The sequence below is a fragment of the Geospiza fortis genome, unplaced genomic scaffold (assembly GCF_000277835.1).
Source record: "Geospiza fortis unplaced genomic scaffold, GeoFor_1.0 scaffold81, whole genome shotgun sequence".
Taxonomy (NCBI): Eukaryota; Metazoa; Chordata; class Aves; order Passeriformes; family Thraupidae; genus Geospiza; species Geospiza fortis.
Window position 1 is genome coordinate 7054142 of NW_005054318.1, and position 25918 is coordinate 7080059.

At 39.0% G+C, this 25918-nt stretch overlaps 2 protein-coding genes across 7 annotated transcripts in view; one reads left to right on the top strand and one right to left on the bottom strand.

Moving 5' to 3' along the window:
- Window positions 1–124: 124 nt before the first annotated feature.
- Window positions 125–8226, top strand: ITGB1BP1 (integrin subunit beta 1 binding protein 1). Of its 3 annotated transcripts, XM_031056458.1 has the most exons (7): window positions 125–144; window positions 983–1083; window positions 1989–2067; window positions 2786–2922; window positions 4128–4192; window positions 7048–7159; window positions 7869–8226. In XM_031056458.1, exons 2-7 carry the CDS (start codon window positions 1012–1014, stop codon window positions 7938–7940), a joined length of 537 nt encoding a protein of 178 aa, XP_030912318.1. In that variant the 5' UTR covers window positions 125–144; window positions 983–1011; the 3' UTR covers window positions 7941–8226. The 3 variants fall into 3 exon arrangements, with proteins under 3 accessions (XP_030912318.1, XP_005420356.1, XP_030912319.1); XM_005420299.2 differs by lacking the exon at window positions 125–144 and having other exon boundaries at window positions 4100–4192; window positions 7010–7159; XM_031056459.1 differs by lacking the exons at window positions 125–144; window positions 983–1083 and having other exon boundaries at window positions 7010–7159.
- A 279-nt stretch (window positions 8227–8505) lies between these two features.
- Window positions 8506–25918, bottom strand: part of ASAP2 (ArfGAP with SH3 domain, ankyrin repeat and PH domain 2) — a 66304-nt gene continuing 48891 nt past the window's right edge. For 2 of the 4 annotated variants that reach the window (XM_031056456.1, XM_031056454.1), the window contains 7 exons: window positions 23459–23714; window positions 20904–21065; window positions 19865–20033; window positions 18467–18534; window positions 16712–16821; window positions 12746–12868; window positions 8506–11149 (listed from right to left, as the gene is read on the bottom strand). In XM_031056456.1, the coding sequence (XP_030912316.1) occupies window positions 11075–11149; window positions 12746–12868; window positions 16712–16821; window positions 18467–18534; window positions 19865–20033; window positions 20904–21065; window positions 23459–23714 (963 nt within the window). In that variant the 3' untranslated portion in view covers window positions 8506–11074. The remainder of the gene's footprint in view (window positions 11150–12745; window positions 12869–16711; window positions 16822–18466; window positions 18535–19864; window positions 20034–20903; window positions 21066–23458; window positions 23715–25918) is intronic. The other 2 variants (XM_031056455.1, XM_031056457.1) reach the window with 2 other exon arrangements.

Genomic DNA, 25918 nt, shown 5'->3' on the forward strand with positions numbered 1-25918 from the left:
GAGTGGCTCTTAGCCCGCCAGGGACCGAGTGTTTGCTCAGTGGCGGAACAGCGGCGGCCTAGGGACGGGTCCCATCACGGCATCGCACATCTAAGCTCCACCTTGTGCTTCTTTCATTATTTTCTGCAGTGTGAGCCGTGTTCCGTAGGTTGTCATCATCCATTGTCCTCTTTCTTCTGCCTGCTCAAAGTTTCTGAAGTTTTGTAATGAAAATAATTCGTCTGTGAAGCTGAGAAATAGGGTTTCAGAGAAACAGGGAGCCAGCATCCTGTTGCTTGACACTGGCCAGCCAAAGTTGGAGTGAAGCAAGGTGTTAGAGGGGCAGGCACAGGAAATAGGGTTCTGGAATCCTCTCAGAACTCCCAGGAACTCAGTTCTAGTGCAGTAAATGTACCACGCATTTTGCTTAATTGTCAGGAATATGTGAAGTGGTAATGGCTGCTCCTATGAGTATTCCAGTCAGTAGTTCTTCAAAAATAGGGTGGGGTTGGTTTTTTATGGTTTTTTTTGTTGTTGTAAGGAGGTGTTTAGTCAGGCAGTGGAGGGGGGAATAGATTTTGCTTTTTGTTTTGTTTTACTGGAAACACTGTAATTGGAGCGGGGAGTGTGTTGTGTGCACTTTATAGGCCGCTTAGATTGTACTCACAAATAAAAATCACCTAATATTTAGGTGGGAATAAATTTTAAATTTTGACTTGTTTCTAATGTTGTCTATGCATTAGAAACTGACCTTTGCAACACTCTGTAAACTAGGTAGTAGCCTTTTTTGGCAATTCAAAAGAATAGGGAAGTTCTAGCAGAGAGCTTGAGGAACTTTCCCCAGTCACTCATGGAGAGCACCAGAGTAAAAATCACACCTCCATTCACAGAGTCCTGAGCAAATTTCCAGTTTTGGTCCACTTTGGACACAGTCACTGGCATTTGCCTGGACCTCCTTCCTTTGATGATATGACAGGCTTTAATTTGAATTTTTTCTACTTAGAAGATCTTCTTTGATCCAATTATGAAAAAATGTTTAGAAAAGGAAAGAAGCGACACAGCAGCAGCAGCTCACAAAGCAGTGAGATCAGCACTAAAAGCAAGGTAAGCTGGATGTGGTGTTTATTCTCTTTGTGAAGCACTTGGATTTGTTCCAAGTTAACAGTTCAATGGTTCACTTGAACTGATGGTAGGATGTGATTTCCATAAAATGCCATGCTCCACAAAGAGAACTTTCTGCTTCCATTCCTCAGATTGTGTTATTAGAGTTAAAAATACCTATCAGTCATAAAGCCCACGTATTCTGAGATGAATACTCAGTCACTTCCACAGTGAATTGCTCAAACACAAGATTTTCTCACAGCACATAGAAAGGTTTGAAGGAAAAATTACTACATTTGTTCTAATTTTTTTCTTTAAGGACAGTGCCTGCTGCTAGGTACCAAGAATGAGTTTATTCTTCAGTACTTCTTGGTTTCTCAGTATCTCTAAAAGTATTCTTAATTTTGAATAATGTGTTGGTTTTGTCTGATTTGTTTTAGAATGATCACTCGAATATTCTGGATTTTCCAAGGTGCTGTTTCTTTTCCCCTGCACTGCTGTGTTATTTTAAGTGTTGGTGACAAGCATGTAGTTGTCAATTTCTTCATGTAAAATTGCAGTACCAGAAAAATTCGGACATAACCCTAAGGTTTATTTTTCCTTTTTCTCTGGACATAACCTTAAGGTTCATTTTCTCTTCTTCTGTCATTTCCTCCTTATTTTAAAATATCTGTGGACTTCTCAAGGGTTCCTGATGAACTTTTATCAGTCCAATCTGCACTGAGGTAGAAAGATAACTTCAGAAAAGAAACAGGTGGTACTGTTTTCTCCTCCCCATTTTCCAGTGCTGCTGAAGTAAATAGAACATAAACGGTAGGGTTTAAAAAAAAAATACTTGAGGCAGGACATCTAGAAGTGAATTGCTAACACAATCTCAGTAACTTTCTGATGACAATTTTTTTTCTTAGTCTGTAGATTCCAGTCTTGGGGGACTTTCCAGGTCTAGTACTGTGGCCAGCCTCGATACAGACTCCACAAAAAGTTCAGGTATGTAGTCAGAGCTTGAGCAGGTATGGATGGAGCAGGATTAACTTTCTGTCTTTGTATAAAACAGCAGAAAATGGAAAAGCTTAAGATAGGTATTTTCAGTAATACTGAGGGAATTAGTTAGGCAGCCTTGCGACTGTTGCAGGCACAGCCCTAGGCTTCTATTATTTACAATTCATCTAGGATTGACTCACTGTTATCAAAGTAAAGTGTCTGAGGAAGAAAAACTTAGCTGTGCTACCAGTCTGTTGCCAGCACAAATCTTGTACAGCTTTTTGGATTGCTGTTTCCTGCTTGTCTAAGTTTACATTTGCACCAAAATAATGGAAATAAGATTTGATTTTACTTGTTTTTAGTCACCAGTGTATCACTGTTGGACTAAACAGTTAATTTGAAACAAATAGACCTCAAAAAGTAGAACCAGCTTTTTTATGTTTTATGTTTTCTGATTCAAGGTTGTTAACTCCAAATTTGAATTGGCATAAACAGTGCTGTTTATACCAATATCATGTATGCATACAAAACTGTTGCCTTCACCAAGGGTCTGTTCTAAATCAATCCAGTACAATTCATTAAAGAGGAGTTAATATACTGTGATTAGTGTTTGATGAAAGTCTGCAAAATTAGGGAATTTATTATGTTAGCCCTGTCAACAGCAATTAGAATAGCATTGCAGTTCTGGAAGTCTTCAGAATGGCTTTGTTTTACTTTGTTGCAGGACAAAGCAATAGTAATTCTGATACATGTGCAGAATTCAGAGTTAAATATGTTGGTGCCATTGAAAAATTGAAATACAATGAGAGCAAAAGTCTTGAAGGGCCACTGGACTTGATAAATTACATAGATGTTGCACAGGTAAGTGGGTTACAAAAGGCAATACCAACAAAGTCAAAATATCTTAAACTTAGGTGTGGGGTTTTTTTATTTATCCTGTGGTTTGACATCTGTAAATTTTAGACTTACTTGAAGAAAGTGGCATACTTAACTATTAACCTATGAATCTCAAAAGCCATCACAGTTCTATAATTTTAGGTGACTGGAGAAGATGCACCCAGAGACCCATTCTGCAGAAGCAGGCTCAGAGCCAAGGCCCTTTTCATGAGTCCTTATTGAACAAGTCCCAGCTGAAAGCTGTTACATTGCCTCCAGACCAATTAGGATTAGTATTAGAAGGACTATCTCCCCAGATTCTTTAGTATTGTAAAAGTTTTCCCATAGAAGAGGATGTCAAGTTTCTGCAAGTTTCATCACTCATGAACCTGTGACCAAAGAACCTGAATAATATTTGGGTCATCCTTGCCAAACTCTGATTGCTTGTACTTTTGTACTGAAAGCCAAAGCTAGTTGTTCTCATTAGGAAGCTGATGATATATTTTTAAAAGCACAGAATGTCTGTTTATTGTGCAGCAACTTGCCATTTCTAAATATTTGCTAAAATTGTTTTTGCAGCCAGACAGTGAAAGTGCTGCCAGTGGAACATGGATCACTTTGGGTCAGTGCAGCATGATAGGCCATGCATGATTTTTCAGCCAACCTGATTTGACCACAGGGCCAAACTCTCCCCTGAGATGACAAATTCCTTTCTGGAACCATGTGATATTTAGAGCAGAATAGAGCAGAATGGAATAGAATGTTGCTGCTGGAAGGGACCCACAGTGACCACCAGTCCAAACTGCCTGACCACTTCAGGGTTGACAAAAGTTAAATGTGTTGTAAAGGGCATTGTCTAAGTGCCTCTTAAACACTTGACAGGTTTGGGGCATCAACCACCTTTCTAGGAAGCCTGTTGAAGTGTCTGGTCACCCTCTCAGTAAAGAAATGCCTCCTAATGTCCAGTCTCCCCTGCATGTATTTCACATAACCTTAAGAGACTGGGCGAGCGCTGGGCAGTCCCACAGAGCAGGATCTGAGCAGGGTTTGTGCTGGTGCTGACCCAGTGGACCCAAGTACACATAAATGTTTTCTGTTATGTATCTTCCTTGTTCATGTTCCTCTGTCTGCACTAAAGGCTTTTGTTTGTTTCCCTCCAAAGCAAGATGGAAAGTTACCTTTTGTTCCAGGTGAAGAGGAGTTTATTATGGGAGTTTCCAAATATGGCATTAAAGTTTCCACATCTGATCAGTATGTAAGTGCTTCACCCAACCTGTCTTTCTGAGGAGAGTTGATAAGTGCTTTCATTTATTTCTCTGGTGGATGATCTGTGTGACCAAAATGTCATTTCTAGCTTTAAGCAAAAGTGAAACAAACAAGCTCTCCTAGCAGCACTGCTTCATGTCATATCTCCACAGGCTGTGTTTTCCTGGATTTATGACAAAAAGCTGTTCCTTTTGAGATAGAGACAAAAGGCAGGCAAGTCTTTGGTAATACTCTTTGGGCACCATCATTTCTTAGGGGAAGTAGTGTGACTGTGGTGACCAAGACCGTAGGTTCCTCAGCCCAAGTTAGCAAGGCAGTTCTTCTTGGTGTTTCTGTGAAGAGGGAAAAACAAAGGATGGGTTTTTTCTAAGAATACCCGAGTTGCCAGCTCTTTTAAAAGTTCCATCCTTGCACTCCTAATCCAAGAGTTAGAGTTCACTCCAGCATTAAAACCTCATGATTCCACTTTATTGATCAAGCCTACTTTTTGTTTGCATCAATTACTATATGTAGTTTCTTTTCCTTTAGTGCACTTCAAGTAGCTTCTCTGCTAAAAATAAAAATCCGGTCTCTTCCCCAGGGCCCTCCAGTTGCCTTTGTGTAGCTTTGTGTTGCAGCCATGTGGTTTCCTTCTGGTTGCCCTCAGAGCCCCAGATGCCATAAATACTTGGCCTTATGAAACCTTGACCCATCAACAACCCAGCGATGCCTGTTCATGAAAGCCTCAAGTATGAGCATGGAGAATATCATTGCTTAGTAGTTGAATATTCTGAAGAGAGCCAAAAAGTTTCCTTTGGTCCCTTCACAAAATAAAACACTTGTTTCTAATGCCTGGGAGGAAGGGTAGTACTTGTTATTCAGACTTCGAATTCTTTTGAATTCTGTTTTTGCTCTCCTAAATTCTTAATTCTCATTAAAAACATAGGTTACACTATTATTTAAATTTCTTTGTGCTTTGATAAAGATCAAGTAGCTAATTTAAGACTTTCATCCATCGCTTTTCTGTCTTCAAATTGCAAGCTTGCACAAGCAGATAAAGCCTTTTGTGGTTAAGCTAGCTTGCACTGACAATTTGTTGTGTTGCATTGTTCTCCAAATTCTGGCTTTTTGCATCTGTCACTGTAGGCATTTAATTTGTCCTTCAGCGTGTTAGTTCATCAGATTCTATTCACAGAGTTCCAAGATACTGAAAGGATGGGAAGAAATTAATTTACAAGGAGACTGTACTCAAAAGAATTCTGTCATCCCTCTTTGAGTGATAATCCACATACACATTAGTATTGTAGCAAGTTCCAAGCAAGCAGCCCTTGAGAGTTACTAGTAATTTGGTGAACAGTCTTGGCATCTTTCTTACACAGATGGGAGGGTGGATGCAGGAAGCTCCAGGCAGGCTCCAGCTGCCCTGAGTGCGGTGTGATATTGCTGATGGTGAGAGCAATGTGAGCAATGAGCTGAGTGAGCTTCAGGATGGAGATGTTTTTCAGCAAGGTGACATTAGGGCTCTGGTGGAGGTCTCTCCCTCCAGGGTTCCAAGGCAGGCAGCAAGCTCACTGCCCCTTTTTACAGCTTCTGTATCAAAGTGGGCATTGCTTAAGACCCTTCAGCTGACAGAGACAGCTGTTTGATGCCATGAACACAGAAACAGAGCTGCCTAGAATTCCTAAGACCCTGGAGATGGTATGACTGGAATAGACCAGATGCATATCATCAGATGGCTCGGGAAGAAAGGCTTTGTATAGGGTACAGCTGCAGAGACCTTGTACTGGATGTCTTCTACCAATCCCTCTCTGGAATGGCCAAAATCAGAAGTATTGGGACTATGGTGGAAATCCTGCAGCTCTGATGGAGAGTAGATTTCTCCCAGATGAGATCTGTGGAAGAGTCAGGACACATCCTGTGGTTTAGGTCCCAAACAGGACCTAAGCCACATGGCTACTGCCCCCCAAAGCAACTGGCCTTGTCTATGCTCTTTTCTGGGAACAGTTTCTTGTGTGTATCCTTCCCAAGACTGAGACAGGGGAAAGATACTGGTAAAGTAAGAAGTTGTTTTAAGTTACCTCTGTGCCAGAAGGACAGAGTGTCCCACCTGTCACAGAGGCTGAGTGAGTGTTGGTGGGAAGTGAATGTGTGTTTTCAGATTATGGTGAGGAATGTCACCATAGAATCATGGGAGGGGCTGAGTTGGAAGGGATCTGAAAGATCCTCTAGTTCCACCCCCTTGCCATGGGCAGGGACTCCTCCTACTAGAACAGGTTGTTCAAAGCCCCCTCTAACCTGACCTTGAACACTTCCAGGGATTGGACAGCCACGGCTTCTCTGAGCAATGTGTTCCAGTGCCTCGGCACTCCCACAGTAAAGAATTTCTTACCTTAAATTCAATAACCTACTATAAACATACTCTTTCAGTTTAAAGTGATTCAAATCCCCTTTTAGTCACTACATGCCCCTGTAAGAAGTCCCTTTCCTGCTCTCTTGCAGACCCCCTTCAGGTACTGGGAGGTGCCCCAAAGTCCCCCAAGAGCTTTCTCCTCTCCCGGCTGAACAACTCTCTCAGCTTGTCTTCATAGTCCACATAGGAATGTACTTCTAAAATAGAAGCAAAAGTTAAAGCTAAACTTGTGCTTAACCACCACTTTTTTAAATCTTGACTAAACTCTCAAGTAAAAAAAATAAATAAATTTACCAAGGAAAACTTTACTCCTTTAAATAAATCTAAAGTATTCTTTTGTAAGTAAGAATAAAAACATGGAAAACTGAAATATCTCTTGCTGTTCCAGAGTAACTTTTATTTGCCATGTGCTTTCAGGATGTGTTACATAGGCATGCTCTCTATTTGATTGTAAGGATGGTGTGCTATGATGATGGTCTGGGAGCAGGAAAAAGTTTGCTGGCTTTGAAGACAACAGATGCAGCCTCTGAAGAATGCAGCCTCTGGGTATATCAGTGCAATAGTCTGGTAAGAGTTTATGCTTTCGGTATTTAAAATAGGTATTGGCATTCTGATTCCAGTAAAGGGAGATTCTAAAACCAAAGGCCTTTGTGAAGGCTTTTTGGCAGAAGGAGGATTGCTTAATTTAAAAAAAAAGGTATAAATGTGTGCTGGCTGAGAAGGGGAAAACAGCCCTGCTGCCTACATCGGATCAGCTTTGAGAAAAACACCTACATTCCCTAAAATTGCCAGTGATTGTACTCACCTGAGAAAGCTCTGTCCAGTGTAAAGGGTGCGATGGCAGCACCTGGAGACAATCTTCACTTCTATTTCCAAACAAAACAAAAATCTTTTAAGATGTGGAGCAGGAAGGGATGGAGTAACAATTCTGGTAATAGAACATGCAACCATATTTGTAAGCAAGGGAGGTGATCCTTTCTTATGAGTAGGAGAATTCATTGTCACAATGCTCTGATGACAGTGACCCTTGGCTGGCAGCGCTGGGGAACACAAAAAATGAGGTTCTGAATGCTGGTGCTGTGCTATGCTGACAGCCAGCAATGCTGACTTGGTTCAAAAGAGCTCATGTAAGACAGCTCCTATGTGTCTTTGCAGGCCAGACAGGCGTTTTGTGGGTCTCACAAAACAAAATGAAGGACACGCTCTGCTTTAAGTGAGTTTTGAGAAGTTTAGAAGTTCTTCAGAAGGTGTTAACATGAGTGTTTGGGTTTTTTAGGAACAAGCACAAGCCATTTGCAAAGTGTTGTCTACAGCCTTTGACTCAGTTTTAATGTCAGAGAAGTCCTGATTTCCTTTGGCAGCAGCGTTGGTGCGGGAGGCACCGGGCTCCTCGTGGCACCAGGGACAGCTCAGAGCCACACACTGTCCTAGGAGAGACTTACTGTGCAAAGGAGAGCCTCACAACCTTGCACATGGTACTTGGCATTCCCCAAACTTGACTTGAAGAGTCCATCTTCAGTGTCCAGGACATTACAGAATTTTATATTTAACACAATTTCTCTTTTTCCTAAATCATGTTTTGTATTTAATGTCAATATTGCAGGAATGTAAAATAAAACTGACACTTGCTTCTACCTCGTTGTCTGAGAAATAATTTGTTAATACAGACTTTGATTCTGCTTAACCCAGGTACTAGAAGAAAACAAAAGCAAAGTGGTAAGATGGAATTATTTGGTGCTTTACCCCTCTAATTTTATCTCAGGTGTGCCATCTACAGTTTTTCTGTTCAACTAAAGTTCATAAGAAATACATTTTTTCCTCAAGTGATACTTGTTTTTGTTTGTCATTTTTATACATTAAAAAGAACAATATTGCATAAGCAATACTAGGGAACAGAAGAGAAGCAGAAAAAGTGATTTTAAAAGTAGTTTTATTTTTCCAGACATTTGACTGGTTAACAAGAGTAAAATTTATTAATCATGCTCTAATTATAAATCACTGCATCCAGGACATTGAAAATAAGAGTTGATTTTAGGTTATACAATATATACAGTTGCTCTGCAACTAAACAAAATAAAAACAACTGAATTGAATATTATACATCTCATAGCATTCTAAGCTGCATTTTAAGTGTCACTTGCTCCTTTTTAAACAGTTAACACAGCAACCTAATAGTCTGTCTATTAACAGATTTTTTGAATCAGATCTGAAAAGTTGTATGAAATATGCCAAAATTTTGGACTTAAAATTCTTAATTTTATATTATAAATAGATATCTACAGGCTCTAGAATTTCATTTTTCTCTGCCAAAGGAGAAAACCTTTCAAGAAACTCAGAAAATCAAGGGATAAATTTTGCTTAGCTGCTCTTTATTGGTCCTTGGGATTTTACCTGTCTGCACTGTTAGTGCTATTAAATTGTAGTCTACAAGTTTCCTGGTTTTTAAATGACTGATGAACAAAGTTGTGACATTTTACTCTATTCCTCTTCTAGCAGAACTCAAGGGAAATTTGTATCATTTTTTAATGTTACGAATTGTTACATACACTATAAGATTCTGTGTTAAAAATACTGTACATTAGGAGATTTGTGCAAAATAATATGCCCATTTACTCTCTAGACTCTATCAGGGATAGAAACATACAAAATAGTGTTGCAAACTGAACGTATCAGTAAGTGAATAAAACTGTAGTGCTAAACTATTACTCTATCATTTTACTGGGAACTTTGAAAATACAGACTAATTTGCTTCAACTTGCAATAAAAATATCTTGAAACGTTCCAGTTTGTTCCCCATTTATACTGCAGCAACAGCATCTAGGAAGTGAAAGTTACACGTCTATGTGGCTGTAACCCACACGCCTGAGAGGCATCAACCAACGGTACCATTCAGGAAGGGTGATACAGGGTGAGATCAGTGTTGCTCTTCCAGCATTTTCGCAACATGCTTTTCCTCCAAATAAGCACAGATGTGGTGGTGGCCTGTTTTCCATTCCTTCCAATATGAAATGGCCAATTTAAGCACCATTTGCCAGAAATTCAAAGCTCTCTTGATAAATCTAGAGATACAATGTTCACATAACGTGATCAAAGCCAATGTGACCTAGACATTGATTTTCTGTATCCTATGCCTCAGTTGTTTCCTGTAGCATAAGCAAAACCTGGTACAATTTCACAATACACAAACATCAAAATGATGTCAGATCTGTATTGGTGTTTTAAATTCCATCAACCACCTGGGAACTATCCATGGCCTAGCTTTTGTTCACAAATCAGCAAAACAAGTTTAACAACAGTGTAGCTACCATATATGTGGGTGTTCTATATAAATACAGAGTGAGTTGGCAAACTATCATTGTTTGCAAGGTAGTGGCACACAAATTTCATAAACCAGAACATAACGTAGTGAACTCGTGAGGTGTCAGGTATCTTATTGACCAAGGATAATTACCTACATGTTCCACCAAATATGTTCTCTCTGTGAACACATTGCTGGATGATTTAAAGAAAATTCAAGAATTTTTAAAAAAAGTCTTAATGCTATAATGAGACAAGCGTTAGAAATGTTCTGCAATCCATCATCATAGTTAAGTACATTTCAGGAAGTGCAGTTTTCAAATCCTTGAGTTAATGTAGTAACTCATTAATATTGCCATAGTTTAGTTAACCAGCAGTAGTCACATTAAATGACCAAAATGGATGTAACATACATAAAGAACATTCAAAAAACGGGTTCTACACACATGCAGCATAGAAAAACAAAACCGTCTTAAGCTCACAAAATTAGAACTAGAAAGTTCAACAACTAACACAGATTTCAGATAACTTTAAGCAAATATCTACATCCATTCTGAAAGAAAGAAGTTTCTCCTGTGGTAAACTGAAGCACTTTTTCACTTTAACCTGGCCAAAGACACATAATTAAAACAATTTCTTCTGCAACTGTTGGCGTCCTTGATGACAGCCAGTATGGCAAGCTACTAAATGAGTCCATTTCAGAACTACAGAGCAGCTTGCATGTTTTGGTTCCAGCACTTCAGATGGTGTCAAGAACTGGGTAAGTTCACTGCCCTGGTAGATGCACACACAATTTCTTTCACTGAGGAAGCAACACTGAACTGTTGTACTGTCATGTTACAAAAGGGAGATTAAAATTACAGTGAATTGATTGATAACATTCATAATGTTGTGATATTCAGACACGTGGATTTTGATTGTTAAAGCTTTTCAGTTCACCTTGAAAAATACAGGAAGAGTTGTTTTTATTTAAAAGTGTAAACTGCTTATGAGAAGTTTTCACGTAGAAAAAAGTTTAAAAGTCCCCAAACCAGAACAATGGCAATAAAAAAGTAAGCTACAGTACCTAGGACTTGGGCAGTGCTCTGGCAAGGTGGCTGCGGATAGGTAGGTGAAATGAAATAGAACAAAACTTATTTCTGTGACTGCTGGAAATGAGAAATGTCTCCACTTATCAGTAGCAATCTAGTCAACAATAAAGTGCACAAATGATACAGGGAAAGCTCCTTTCCGACTGGGATCTCCATCAATATGACCAATCTGAAAGAGTCCAGATATTTTTCAAGTTAAATCTCGAAATGACATTTCAGTATCACCAAAATGAATACCAGTGACCTTCCTGCCTGTAGTATAAGTCTCCCACCAAATCTTTTCTGCAGTAGTGCTAGTTTTCTTGCCAACAGGAAAATTCAGTCCTACAGGGTGCATGTTTTTCAGCTGTACGTTGAGTTTTTGTCAAATGCAAAAGTTTTATCCAGTTCTTTGAATATACAACATCTTACTGCAGTACCACTGCTGCATAAATCCAGTGCAATCTGTAATGCCTGGCAGCCCACGTTTGGCCTCTGTTGAGTTGCTCCTCTAACCATCACTGTGAGGCAAAAGGATGAATCAAGCTTCAACAGTTTCAGGTTTTACATTAACCTATTTCTGTTTATACAGCATTATTGTCAATTTAGATGCAATCTGAAGCTCTGTTCTTCACTAGCTAACAGATTAAAGCAAGTATTTTCATGCATAATAATTTTCCAAGATTTTGCTTTAGCCAATAAGACTCTGGGATGTAAAAACTTGAGATGGTTTCCCAGCTCAAATAGACTCAGTCCTAGTCATCTGAAGACTGAGGACAATACAAAGCTCTCCTCTGATGCTGTCTCCTGGGGTGACTTTAGGATGCTGTATTGTATTTGTATCCCCATCCATCTGTTTAGCCCAGAAATAAGTTCTGCACCTTTAAAACTAGACCTGAGAGCTAAGGGAAGCAGAAGAAGAATTGGTGGAATGTCTAAGGAGACTATTCAAAACACAGAGGTAAGAGTTCAGCTCTCTCTCAGTGCGTGTTTGCAGCACAGACAGTGAGTGGGACAGAGCCCTCCTTTGCTTTTAGTTAGTTTTTAGCTAGCTGAGGAAGACAAGTTCCCTGGACTGTGGCTTTTCTTTTTCTTGGAACTGTTCAGCCCTGCTTTGGACCAAAAACCCAGAAAAACACGGGGAGCTCACGCCTGTGGCCCACCAGGGCCCAGGATGTGGCATTTACAGTGCAGGAGGGACTGATAAGAGACTGAGTGAGCAGAGCTACAGCCCACGAAAAGGACCCTCTCTGAATCTGCCATCTCTTCAGAACAATGAGAGGCTCCATTGTTCAATATTATTCATTTTTTCATGTCTGTGAGTACTTTGCTTGTTAAATAAACTGTTTTTTCCACTTTTCTTGAAGGAGGTTTATCTCCCAAACAGGTGGGGGGAAGGGCCACTGAATTCTGCCCTTTAGGGAACATCCCTTTGGAAGTTCCCTTCCAAATTTGTCCCAAACCAGGACAGAAACCCACTACATAGCACCTGTAATAGCAGATTCTTAAATTGCTGACACTTGGCCAAAAATTTTCTGAATCATGACCATGTCCCCAGTGTATTGTGAACCCTACTAAAGAGATTTCTTTTTTTTTTTTCCCTAAGTGAGAAAAGCTAAAAGCTTGTCTGAAGTTTGACTCTTGAAATTTCATCTCCAGTTTCCATGAGATGAAACTATTCTTGTTATTTGGAAACCCAGCAGGGGATCTTCCAAAGTGAGAGTCAACCTCTAAGATTTAATTTCTTGCTTTCAAAGTGTGTTGACAGAAAATGCAAAATACTCACCCACCACTCCTGATCTTCTTCACCATCAACTACAATAATATCTCCCTCTGCAAAAGTCAGCTCATCTGGGTTATCTGCTACACAGTTGTAAATTGCTTTTACTCTCTTGGGTTTAGTTTTTGACTGAAATGAAAAAAAAACAAAACAAAACTGAAGGTAAATAATACAGCACAGAAGAGATAGAGTAGACTTGGAGTTTTTTGAAGAAAGTTTCAGAACTGCTTCCAACTGCTGTTTTTCACAGGTTAGAGTTCAGCTATATCTTTTATGCTGGGTCCTCATGGTTCAGGCTGAATCTGGCACCAGCCAAAGCTTTTTGGAATGGCTGTGCCAATAACACAGGCCATGTTTCCCTTAGAAATTCTCCATTTTGGCTCACCCAAACCTACAGAGGGCTCAGCCTCTTTCTTCAGAGCTCTACATCACTGCAGTGAGCATGATTTTGTTCAGAAGATGGGGTGATCAAATTCTGTGCAAATGTAACAGCAGCAGCATTATCAGAGGGAGGCCTGACCACCTGCCAATATGTTTCTTCTTAATTTGCTAAACCCATTTCGGTAGTGTAAGAACCCACCAAAACATCCTCTGCCTCCCAGCAGTGCTCTGAGGACTGCCAGCCACAGAGTCTTTTGGCAGTTCTTTCAAAGGCAGAGTTTAGTAAGGAGTGGCAATATTCCAGTATGGCAGTGGGACTCAGTCCTAGCTGTGTTCTGTGCAAAGTGATATCAAAATTGTTTCACTCTGGTTTTCCTTATCTCACACCTTTTCCAGTACAAGCCAGTCTGCTGCTGCATTTCTTTTCAGCCTCCTCATTCTCTGTTGCAGACCAACAATAATGCTGCCTACACAGCGTTTCCATGCAAAAAACCCAACAAGTGAAGAGGCTCAAGGGCTGGAGGCAGAGTGTAAAGCTTTCCACCATGAGTCCACCCTTTTCCCATAGGGAACAAAAATCTCTCCTTTCTACCCTAAAGTGTCAGAGCAGAGGTGTAAGTGCCATTTAGGTCTGAGATGGCTGTTAATGACTGTTTGGGACAGAAGTTCCACATGGCATAAGGTAAAGATGGCTTCATCACTATACTGGATATCACCATACAGTGCCTGGTCCCAGTCTCTAGTTAGGTCAGCCATGGAGCAGACAGATGAAAAGGAACAAGAGACTCCATTTACAACTCTCATTTTCTCCATCAGCAAAATGCTCTGCTGAGGACAGAACTGCCCAACAGTCTCTTACTGGGCCATTGTGCTAGAGCTGAGCACCATCCAGAGAAAAGAGGGAATGTGGATGGGGAGGGATGGAGGCAGCATGATTGTTATGTTCCTCTAGAAGCATTCATTTGTATTCTAGTATAAATTGCATATAAATTCTAATATAAATAAAGCTGTGGCCTGCCCAGGGCAGGCACACCCTGAGGCTCTCTCATCCCTGGGAGCTGCCAGCCTGGCACTGCAGCACAGCAATTTTTCCAGACGCTCCCTCTCAGACAAATGACAGTCTGAACCACAACCACCTTTTAGGTCAAAAGGGAAAAGCTTCACATCAGTACAACAGTGATATAATGACTAACTTCAAAGTGCAGTAATTACAGGTATTTCTTGTTCTTTAGAAGGCAAGGAAATTAAAATAGATCTCATTCCCAGAGGAATAAAATCTTCTAGGGAAATTTCCCATGTATCTACAAAATGGTTTCAAAAATCTAAATATCACATTGAAGAAAAAAAAGAAATCAAAAGGTGAATCAGGAATTTCCACCTGATAAATGAGCTATTGGGTAAATGCACTGTGTAGGAGATAAGCCACTGGCTAAATGTGTATATACAACTAGACCTGTCTTTTCTTTACTCAAGGAGCATTCGTTTTCTAAACTTGGCCTGGCCTCTGGATTCCCTGGCAGGGTAAAGACATAGCAAAAAAGGCAGGAGTATAAGGCTAAATGGAGCAATTTAGCCAAAGAACTTTAGCTAGACTGATCTAGCTAAAGCTCTTTAGCTGAGGAGCCCTTGACTAAATCTCAGCTAAGATGCTTTAGCTAGATTAATTTAGCTAAAGCATCTTAACTAGCACACACTCCTGAGCCAGGTTTTCCCTTATTTCTCTGTCCCTATGACAGAAGAAAGTCACCCAGCTGATTTGCTCAGTGACAGAATTCACCTTAATGAAGACCTAGAGACAGCTGGAGAGTCAGATATGTTCTTCATATTTTGTGCAATTAATATTAAATATTGAAGACACTGACCCCAAAACTAGGCAGCACAGCCCATTCCTTCATAGCTAAATCAATTTGTTCTATTAAAAAAAAAAACAACCCAAAAACCAAACCAAACCAAAACCAAAAAACCAACCAACCAACCAAACCAACACAGGGAAACTACAACTTCAATTTATACAGAAAGTTAGGTTAGGAGCTGTTTCAGATGTGCTGGAAGGATGTAACCAGTGCTTACACTTGAATCCCAGCACACACAACAGAAATTAAGATCAGAGTCCAGTAGCTTCACAAAGTTAATATGACAACATAAGCAATTCACAATACTTAGACCATTTAATTTTTTGTGGCCTAAAAAATGAAGGTTACTTTAATGCAAGACGGACAGTAACTTGGTTGAACAAGAGTGGGGGAGGCAAGAAACCAGAAAATTTTATACTCCCAACTAATGCAAGGTGATGCCTCTGAGGTTTCTCATCATTATCAGATAAGAAACGGGTAACAGGGGCTCTGTGTGCTCAAGACCAATGGCCAGGCTATGCACACAAACACACTGAACTCTGTCCTGGAGAGCTGCTAATTCAGTGGACATGGTTAAGGAAAAATGGTTGAAGGGAGAGACACCAGAGACTGAAGGAAGCAGGTGTTTTCATTACAAGCCATTAACAAGAGCATTGCAGAGCCTGGAACGGCACATCTCCTACCTCTCTGCTCATTATTTACTACTGAAGCACACTCCTGCACAGAATGTGTGAAACTGCCCAGACCCAGTCACTCACAGCATCTCAGAAATGTATGGGCTTTACATATTGTGATTTGCTTCCTGCAGAGATGTACTGTCAGGATCAAGGATATGGATCTTTTACATCTATCACACAAGAAAGCAACATAAAATTGAAGCAAGGACCAAAGACCAAGTTAACTACATATAATGTACAGCACCACTGACATCTGGAAAAACATCCCTTTACCTACACCAGTATAAGATTACAGGTACTGGCACTAATATGTGTTACCATTCATGGTCCTAGATTAAAAATAATAAGTAAAGAGTATAAAAATACCACACAATCAGATCAAGAGTCCATCTAAACCCAGTATCTCTTTTTTAATAGTCACTGTAAGGCTGGGGGAGGGTGGAGAAGAAAAATATAGAATTAACAACCTTCTGCTGGGGATATGCTTACCAAGAGATTTCTCTCCTGTCACCAGGTGAATGCTGAGAACTGACAGCACAAAGAAACAGTTTCTTTTGTTTTGAGCTTGACTCCTGCTAGTCTTGTTTGAAGTCATTTCACCTACCTACATGAACAACTGTCAGTATATCTGTGTCCATTATAAAAGCACAAGAGTTCCCTTACAACTTACTTCACTGAAGACTGAGAATGAAGCCACACGTTACAAGTGACTCACCAAGCTCACCTACAAGTCACTAACTCCTAAATCTTATCTAGCTCCAATAAGTCAAACTATAATTCTGTGGACTGTGTTGGTCACAACCGGACATGAACAAAGAATCCAACTGGTTTGGTTTGCTTTCTTAAACTTAAAATCACATACTATCCTACAGGAAATTCAAGGAAAAAAGGTTTTTGTGACTATTTAGTACAAGTCACACAGATACTTAAACACAGGATACAGGCCTTGTGTGTTTCATGGCTCTCACACTTTTACCATGGCAGGACACACTATCATGTCTACAGTGTGTTTGACAGAATGCAGAAGATAAATAAAATCAAACACCATATTTTGTACTTACTATTTGTGATTTCCTTGGCATTGGTGCTGGTGGCTGGATTTGTGCCAAAGTATTTGCTGTAGAACCAGTCTGTGTTCCTGGAATGTCACATACAGAAGATGACTCTCCTGCTAAGATAAATAAACCAAGTAAATATTAGGCATGTTTCCAAAAAAAAGTAAAAGTGATGGTATCAATTGAAACCAAACCAATTATTCTTAAAAGTATATAAATCATTTTATATCCCATGAGTATTTAATTTTTACTGGTCCTTTCTAAATAATGGAACAGAATTCTATCCTTTTCCTTAACAAAAAGGCCACTTTTCCCAAAGACAACTACCTAAGACATTAAACAGTGCAGATATGCTAAGAGAGATAAAATAGATGAGGGCAGAACCAAATATCCCGTTCACCCTTTCCTTCACTACAGACTGTATGCTGTTAGAACCTTTCTTTCCTAGTAAAGACCATCATTATCAGGATGCTGTGTCCTTCACAGGAGACTCCTGACACAGGTGGCAGATAGCCATTAGCAAATTCCTCTGGAATATGTCAAGAGAAAATGAAAAAGACTCACACTAATAACAAATGAATATAAAATATACAGTAGAAGGGCAAGCAAGGTAGGAGAAATTCCACTACAACTACCACAGAATCTGCACAGACCTCACTGTAGAGATCTTATGGAGATTACATTATTGTCATATCCCAAAGTAGTAGTTACTTCGAACAGCAAAAACCACAAAATGAATAATGAACTCTGAATAATGTACTCTGTTTATTAACATAAAAAGAGCTATATCAATTTGCAATATATTTAGAAGTGACATTATATAAGCTCTGGATTTTCAATTCTAAATTTTTCTATTCTAAAATGTGTATCTGACTTGTTTATGACATATGCAAACAACAGAGCAAAGAAAAATTTTCAAAATGTATCCTTTGTTTGAGTGTGTTTTAAGGTGAGGTTAGGAAAGCTAAAGCCTAGCTAGAATTGAATCTGGCAAGGAATGTCAAAGATAACAAGAAGGGCTTAAATAAATCTACAGGTAACAAAAGGAAAATTAGAGAATATGTGGACCCATTGTTGAACAAGATGAGATACTGGTTACAAGGTACATGGAAAAGGTTGAGCTACTGAATGCCTTCTTGGCCTTAGCCTTTACTAGCAAGACAGGGCTTCAGGAAACCTGGTCCAGACACCAGGGGAGAATCTGGAGCAATGAAGTACAAAGTTCTGCACCTGGGGACAAACAGGCCATACACCAATATATGTTGGTGGCCACCTGGCTGAAAAGCAGGACCAGAGGCAGCAGACACAAACTGAAACACAGGAGCCTCTGTCTAAACATCAGGAAACACTTTGTCAGTGTGAGGGTGGCACAGCACTGGCACAGGCTGCCCAGAGAGGTTGTGGAGTCTCCATCCTCCAGGCACAGTCCTGGGTGATCCACTCTTGCTGACCCTTCTTTAGGAAAAGGTTGGACCCCATAACCCACAGAGATCCCTCCCAACATCAACCATTCTGTGATTATGTTTATTACATGGTCCCATGATTGACTTTGCGAGGCCCATAGCTCTGCTCATGCTAAAGAACTTGAGGCATCTGGGCCTACACAATCACAAAGAGAAACAAGAAGAATATTGGCACTAATTATATTTAAATGTGTAGGGTAAATGAACAGATTAAAGAAAACCACAACAAACCCACACTCTCCCTTTGATTGATATGACAGCTTAACTATAATAAAATAAATCTCTAAACCACAATTACCAGATTGTTGTAGAGACCCAAGTCCTCTGGTCTGCCCTTTGTTAGTTAAGCCAGATGACTTCTCAGTCCTGCGCAGAAAGTGAGAAATTGGTCCATTTCAGAAACAAACAAGAACTCAAAAAGCAATAATACAGAGTACTTTCTAAATTGTAAAGGTCTTGGCCTATCTTCAGTAAAATCTGGTGTCAGCTATTTTGCTTTTAAAAGTACTACTTCTGTACTTCTGATTAAGTGAATTGAAAGCTGCACCTAATTTTAAAAAAGGCAGAAAAATAATACAGGTTTGATTATTGCAATTCATGTCTTTTCCTGAGATTTGAAGTTCCTTTCACTGTTATTTTAAATTTTTCTTAAAATTTTGCATCCATATTAGTCTGTACATTATAGAAAGCTTCAACAATTTGTGTCTACCTTTTAGGTATGGTACATGGAAAAAAAAAAGGGCTAGAAAGGAGCTTAAGGGTCAAGGTTGCTTTCATCTTTCAGTCTCAATTTGCAAATGAAACCTTATTTCTTCCAAAATTTGTTCAAAGACCCTATTTTCCAGACTTCTCATTACCTTATTGATCTCCCCTGGTTCCCACCTCAGTATTTCATTACTGCAATGCCCCAAACTGAACACAGCAGTCCTGCTGAGGCACCACTGATGTTGAGACAGTTGAGAGAATTAATTCCTATAATTTGCAGGCTCAGGTAAAACTATACTCTTTAACTCTTCCACAACAGCACTAGGTCATCTGCCTTACTTACAATATCCTTACAGATCCTTCTTCTAAGGATTTTGCTTACCCATACTCTGCTGTTCTCCATGCTTCATCCCTGTAGTTGATTGTTCTTAATTACTAAGAATGACACCCTTCTTTTCCCTTGACTACTCCTTCAGCTTCTCAAGGATGCCTTGGATATGATCCTGTTTTCCAGTCATATGTCCTTCCTAACTTATTTTTCTGCAAATTTAAAAGTTTTTTTTCTTTTCCAGGTCTCTCTACTTCTGCCACAAATGGAAAGATTCAATGGTACAGAACTTATGCAAAGCACGTGAACAATAAATGGCACAATCAGACATTAGATCCCATTATCTCCTATTTGTTACTAGATGAGAATAAGGACTTGAATATTTTTTATGTTTTTTTATCCCCATCACAGCTAGGCATTCTGGAGATATGCTGCAAGTCATATAACCTTAAATCACTAGGCTGTCTTGTTTTTACTGCAATAATAATCCTTGATTACTGTAGTAATCATCTACATCCTTAGCATCTGCCTTCTGTTCATTCCCACACTCTAGAACACATCATTGGCAAAAGCACGCATGCTTTATTGATGACTGCATGTTATAGATATATTAAGTTACTAAAAATGATGAAGCATATTAAAGATTAAAATGAAATCAGTTACCCAGGAATAGGCTTTCTCTGAGAGATTCTGCTAGGAGGTTGTGGAGGCAGTGGTGGTGGGGTTGGCTTGTTTTGTGGAGGAGCTGGCTGCTGTTTCGATTGCTGGTTCAGAGCTTCTATAATGCTGGCTGTCTTTGCCACTGGAGGTGGTGGTGCTGGAGAAAGTACATCTATATTGGAAAGTTAGACAGAAACATGGAATTAAACTTCTATTTACCATTTAATTTCTTGGGTTCTCATTACAGGTTCCCCTGTTACAGGACGTATGTAAGAAAAACGCTTTACTACATGTAATGGAAAAAGGACCTCTTTGGAAAATGGTTTACCTTTTGTTTCACCTAGTCAAAGCTGGAGACCTCACAAGCACTTAAATTTATTCAAGCATTAAAGTGCAAGCAAAGAAAATTCTTGCTGAAGTCGGTCACATTCTTGAAAACAGTAGATCAGAATACATTTTTTAAAGCGCTAATATTATTTGTCCAGTCAATGCCTTCAGCCTATGTTTTATGGAAAAGTAACCAGGTAAGTAATATCTGACAAATTTTATTTAGAGGAACATCTTTTCTTAAAATCTTGTTGTGATTCACAACTAACAGCAGACTAGGTTTAGCAATTAATTAAAATTGTTATTGAATTCTTAAAACCACCAAAACAGCAGCTGGCAATGAATTAAAACATCCTTTTGCATTCCAGTGGTCTGCAAGAATCAAGCAAAATGTGGAGACACAGCCCCAAGCCTACATGTAACACTCACCTTCACAACTAGTGAGAAATGCAGCACAAAAACTATACATATATATATATATATAAATAAAATGATGAGCCCTTTAGCTGTAGTAATAGATGATATTTCCTGCTGACCCTGCACTACACCTTACAGTCCCCACTGGAGCATCAGAGAAGATAGTTTGTTACTGGATGGGAACGACAGGCCAAAGCTACAGTCACCAAAAGAGGAAGTATGAGTTGTGGAAATGGAAAAATAAGCCAACTGTGATTAGATACAGTAGAAGGGAAAACAGGGGAAAGTGGAAACATACTTGTAGATGTTACACGCAATGGCGGCACAGGGGGATGAATAGCTGGTGGATCTGATGAAGACCTCTGCCTGCTTATACTTTCCACTCCTAAAGAATTTGTCTTCCACATTGCATTAGATGAAGAAATTGTCTGAATACCACTGCCAAGAACTGAAGGCTGAACTAAAAAGAGAGGAAAATACTGCATTATTATTATTACTTACCCTAAGCACAAAGTGTTAATATTCACACCTGTGCTTTCAGAAATGGTGTGGATAGACCACTATATTCAGCAACACTATATTCATCAATTATAGTCACTGCATCCTGATGGAATGCCAGAGCAGAAATCAGTCTGGTGTTAAAAATTACAGAAAAAATCACCTAGAAACTTCTAACACTTTACCTACACAAAATTTGTCTCCAGTCATTACTTTAAAATATATCAATACTTGAAAAAGCAGATTTCTCAGTAAGAAGGCAGAAGGCACATCTTGCTACCTTCTTTAATCCCTGACTGATAACTGTAATTTTCTCAGGTACTGCAAGAAAAGGACCTCACTCTTCCACAAGCATGAGCACACATTGCTGACTCAAACTGAAACATCAGTTTTGACTTAGAAATAAAACTGTAAACCTGAATTTCACTCAAGCAAGAAGCTATAATAACTAGTTGTGAAACAGTCACGAAGTACTTCTTCAGAGCCTCTTAAATTACTTCATTCTGAAGAGCTGCCTCCTCTTTTCATAAAAACAGTCTACAGGTTTTCTTTATAAAGCCAGTATTTTGCACATATTATGCCATTTCTCCCTACTCAGCACATGAGTATCATATTAAGAAAAGATAAAACAGAGTAAGGTATGAACAAATATTAGGTTGCAGGGAAAAGCATAAAAGGCTCAGAAGACTTGGAAAACAGCCTAAAGCTACGAGGATAAAGGAGCAATAATACACCACAAGCATAACATTAACAACATCAGCAACTCACAAGAAGCTACGGTCAATGATACTATTATAGCTTTTAACTAAGTATATAAATTAATAGGCTAATACATTGCTAGAGTAAAGAATATGAGCTAATAATCTAAGGCAGACAGCCTTGTCTTCATGGCATGAGTTGTATTACAGTGATGCCAAGAAGTTTGGGATTGGGAATGAAATTAAAATGACACTTGAAATGTGTCATTTAATCAAGGGCAAACTGTGGGTATGATTGGCCATTATTAAAATAATATCAAAGGATAAAACAGTCTTTTTAACTATTCAATTTTTTACTAATTCAGAGATAGAATCTAATAGTTAAACAAACCAGGCAAGCTCCTTGTGTCAATTTTCCTGTTTGGTGGGGAAAATGTTCCTTTCCACCAAGTAAAAAAATGTTGTCTAGATATTAAGCTTCGACTTCATGTGAAATATTAAAGTAATCCTGCCTTGGTTAAGTTTTACATGCAACTAAAGCTCCCCCAGTCCCATCCTACCTTCCAAGTAACCCAAAACCAGACTTTTCTGTTCTCAATTTTTCTGCCCCTTTTATGCAGCCATTCCATAACTGACTTTTCATATTACACAGAAGATCAGTTTGCCATCTCAGGCACAATCACTGGCGCATGGAGTCCTGCATTCTGACCTCTGCACAGTGCTCCCAAAGGCAGAAGTCACCCATGTGTGCCCAGAACATTTCCTGATCATATCTCTTCTTAGGGAGTCTGAATACAGCACCATAGAAAACCATGTGTTTAATAGTAACTTTTCTTGAATTGAATACATAAATTTAGCCTCCATGAAAGATGGTGGATAATAAAGGTATTAAAACAATGAAACACATTGAATATGACCTGTACTAAGAGGACCTATTCAGATTTCTCTGTTTCTTTACTGTGATGCAAACAGATTACATATGAAGATAAGAATGAAGTTCACAGCACCAGCTTTAATGGTAGATTTTGCAGAGCACACAACCCTCTGAATCAGGATGAGACACATACTTTTACATTGTTCTAATGATCTAGGGACAACCAGTAAATTGGCAGCTGTGTTTTCAGTCAGCTATCGGGTCACTAAAATCATCCAGTTCTCCACATCATGACACTTACATTTTTATTTCAACAACCCTGAAGCATGTATTTATTAAGAGAAGAATTTGCAAGGTTAAGATCTCATGCTCTGCACACACTCTCCATTCTCTGAGGTCTGAAACAAAGTTTGACGGCAGACAAATGCTATTGAAATTTTATCTTCAGAGTGAACCCTGACAATGACATCTTCAAGAAACAGAAGTATGAGAAGATTGAATGTACCAAAAAATTGATGAGCTACATTGACTGCAGCCATCCTTTTAATAAATGGTTTAACTCTGGTGAGGTTATCTGGGTATTGTTTTCCAAAACACTACTGTGTACTGCCTTGCAGGTACACCAATAATCAAACTCAGAACACGTTATGTTCAAGGATGTAAAATGAGACCATCAATAACTGTTCCAATACTCACCTGTGCTAAATAAGAGAAAACCTATTTTTCCTTTTTTTTTAAAGTTATGATGCTATTCTTCTAATGTACAATTATATTTTCTAGTACCTTTGCCAATATTCCTTGGAGGTAGAGGAGGTGCACTACTTGTAACAGGTACTGCAGGCTGAATGGAAGGTGGACTGCCACTGAGTATTGCTCCATATGTTTCATTCTGTAATATACTTGGCATAAATCCTCTTTGCTTGTCCTTAGCAATGTTTGCTGCATCTCTTGCCAAGGATGCTACATTAGGCTGAAGCTGGTTTGATCCAAGCTGGTAGAAGCTGACAGGCCTGTCCTCTCTCCGGTTGGGACTGGGTTGCTTTAACACAATAAAAAAAGTACTCATTGATACCACATTAGTTGCACTCATTTTATGTATTAGTAAATAGAAAGTTATTTGTTTCTAGAAAGAAAAATGGCTCCTAAAATGCATTTTTGTTGCTTTTAATACATAACCTAAAACCTATATTCTACCCTCTTCAAGACAAAGTAACTGTGCACCCTAGCAATGCACCCTAACAACAACAACAACAAAAGATTTAAGGTGAATTGCACTCCAAAACTATTAATACATTCTCATTTCTTCTGTAGTACACTGTTACAGGATAATACTGTATCCCTATATACACAAGACTATACTTCTATAGATAACTAGTATAGATTTTCAGACTGGATCAAATAAAGTTTCCCTGCATCAAAATATCCAGCAGTATTTTCAAAACTAAATAAACAATTGTAGGTCCTAAGCCTCATCTGAAGTTCAGCAGAGCTAAATCCCAAATGGATGATCATGACCTCATAACCCAGACAAGATTTCATCTAAGTATTCTACCTGTAGCTCAGCCTACAAAAAATGAGCAGCCAAAACTTCTCTTAAACTCTTTTTAGCTCACTAGTATTACTGGATAAGTTTGGGAGATTACTTCAGTTGGCAGCTGGGATGGATCATTGCTCATCCCACACATTATCAAATTGTATCTGATTAGCTGGTTTTGAGATTTACAGCAAACATCTGCACTTAGCATTATTCTTCCTGTTTCAACAGCAAGCACAGTCATCACTATTATCAAATGATAATTAAAATAGCTGGAGTTACAAATTCATGTGGCTAGTACAGCAATGGGCTTTAGCAATCCACAGCCCAGAGAGCATAAATATACCTTCAGAAACAGTGCTAGATAAACATGCCATACTGACATATTGTCTGTATGAAATTAAAATAACAATTTATAGTAATAGCATTTAGGCAGAATAAAGATTTACATCAACAGTATCACTAACAAGCAATTGATTTTCCTCTGAATACATTCAATGATTACTTCTGGATTCACCATGTAGAGCCTTTAGATATGTTACAGCACAGCATTATAACTCCAAGATTTATAAAAATTATGTACATTATAGTCCCTCTCCTTGCTTTGACTTAGCAACCTCACTCCACATTGGCTGACACTCTCCATTCCCTGACCTCTCCACTGTCCTAGTTCTGCCTTGTTTCAGCCCACACCTTCTGCTTTCTAAACCAGCAGAAGTTCTTTTTCATGTTTATGATTCAGCTTTTCACTGGCTCACCAAACTGAAGCAGGTCAGTACAGGGACAAATGTGTGCCAGAGTGGAGGCAAAAGTTGAGGCAGGACCAGGCAGCCACAGTGTACAACAACAGCAGAAAGCAGTTGAATTATCTTACCCTTCCTTTAGGTTAGAGTCTCTCAAATATGAAATATTCTGGACTAAAAGAATTTAAATTTCAGACATGACCTCTTCTGACAGAGATTACAAAATCTATTCAGTTGTCTTACCAGCAAGACACATCCAATAGTTTGACATTTAAAAACAAAACTCTGATGTGATCCTAAGCAACAGTCGTATTCACCCATGTGAACAATGTAGTCACAGATACTGGGACTGTGTGATTAATAGTCTTTAATCTCCTTTCAAAAGTCCCTGCAGTACAAACTTACTAATAGTGGGCAGTGAAATAGGAGCTTCATAATTTTAGCCACACTGTTGAGTAGCAGATACACCTATATGAGATGGAGCTCAGGGACTAGTCAAAACAAAACCCACTTAACTGCAGAAGGCAATTGACAACAATGAAGAAAGTGAAGGACAAGAACTGATCAAAAAACAAATTTAGGTCATGCCAGAAAGGGATTTGTATTTGTAAATAACCAAAAACTTTTATACCTGGAAAACATGAGACCTCTAAAGGTTTCAATCTGTTTTAACAAAATGATCATCATTACTATTGTTATTATCTAGAGTGTGATTAAATATATAGGAATACATAAATATGAGGATAGAGTATGCTCATGCAGAAGAACTGGATCTACCAGCTCACAGACTTCAGATTCTTCCACACATACCAAAATTTTAAGGAAAACTCTTAAGAAGAGTCTCAGAAGATAGGAACTGTGCTTTGAAAGGAATGGCCCGTGACACCTTCTATTGCTAATTAGTTCAAGTCAAGCACCAGAGGTAACAACTATCTTGGACTAGAGACACAGGACATGGGGAAAGAG

Excerpts from the sequence above, each read along its gene's own strand:
- ITGB1BP1 (XM_005420299.2), top strand. The coding sequence starts at position 1,012 with ATGTTTAGAAAAGGAAAGAAGCGACACAGCAGCAGCAGCTCACAAAGC. Across the intron at positions 1,084-1,988 it reads AGATCAGCACTAAAAGCAAG|TCTGTAGATTCCAGTCTTGG; the intron begins GTAAGCTGGATG and ends TTTTTTTCTTAG. Across the intron at positions 4,193-7,009 it reads TTTCCACATCTGATCAGTAT|GATGTGTTACATAGGCATGC; the intron begins GTAAGTGCTTCA and ends ATGTGCTTTCAG.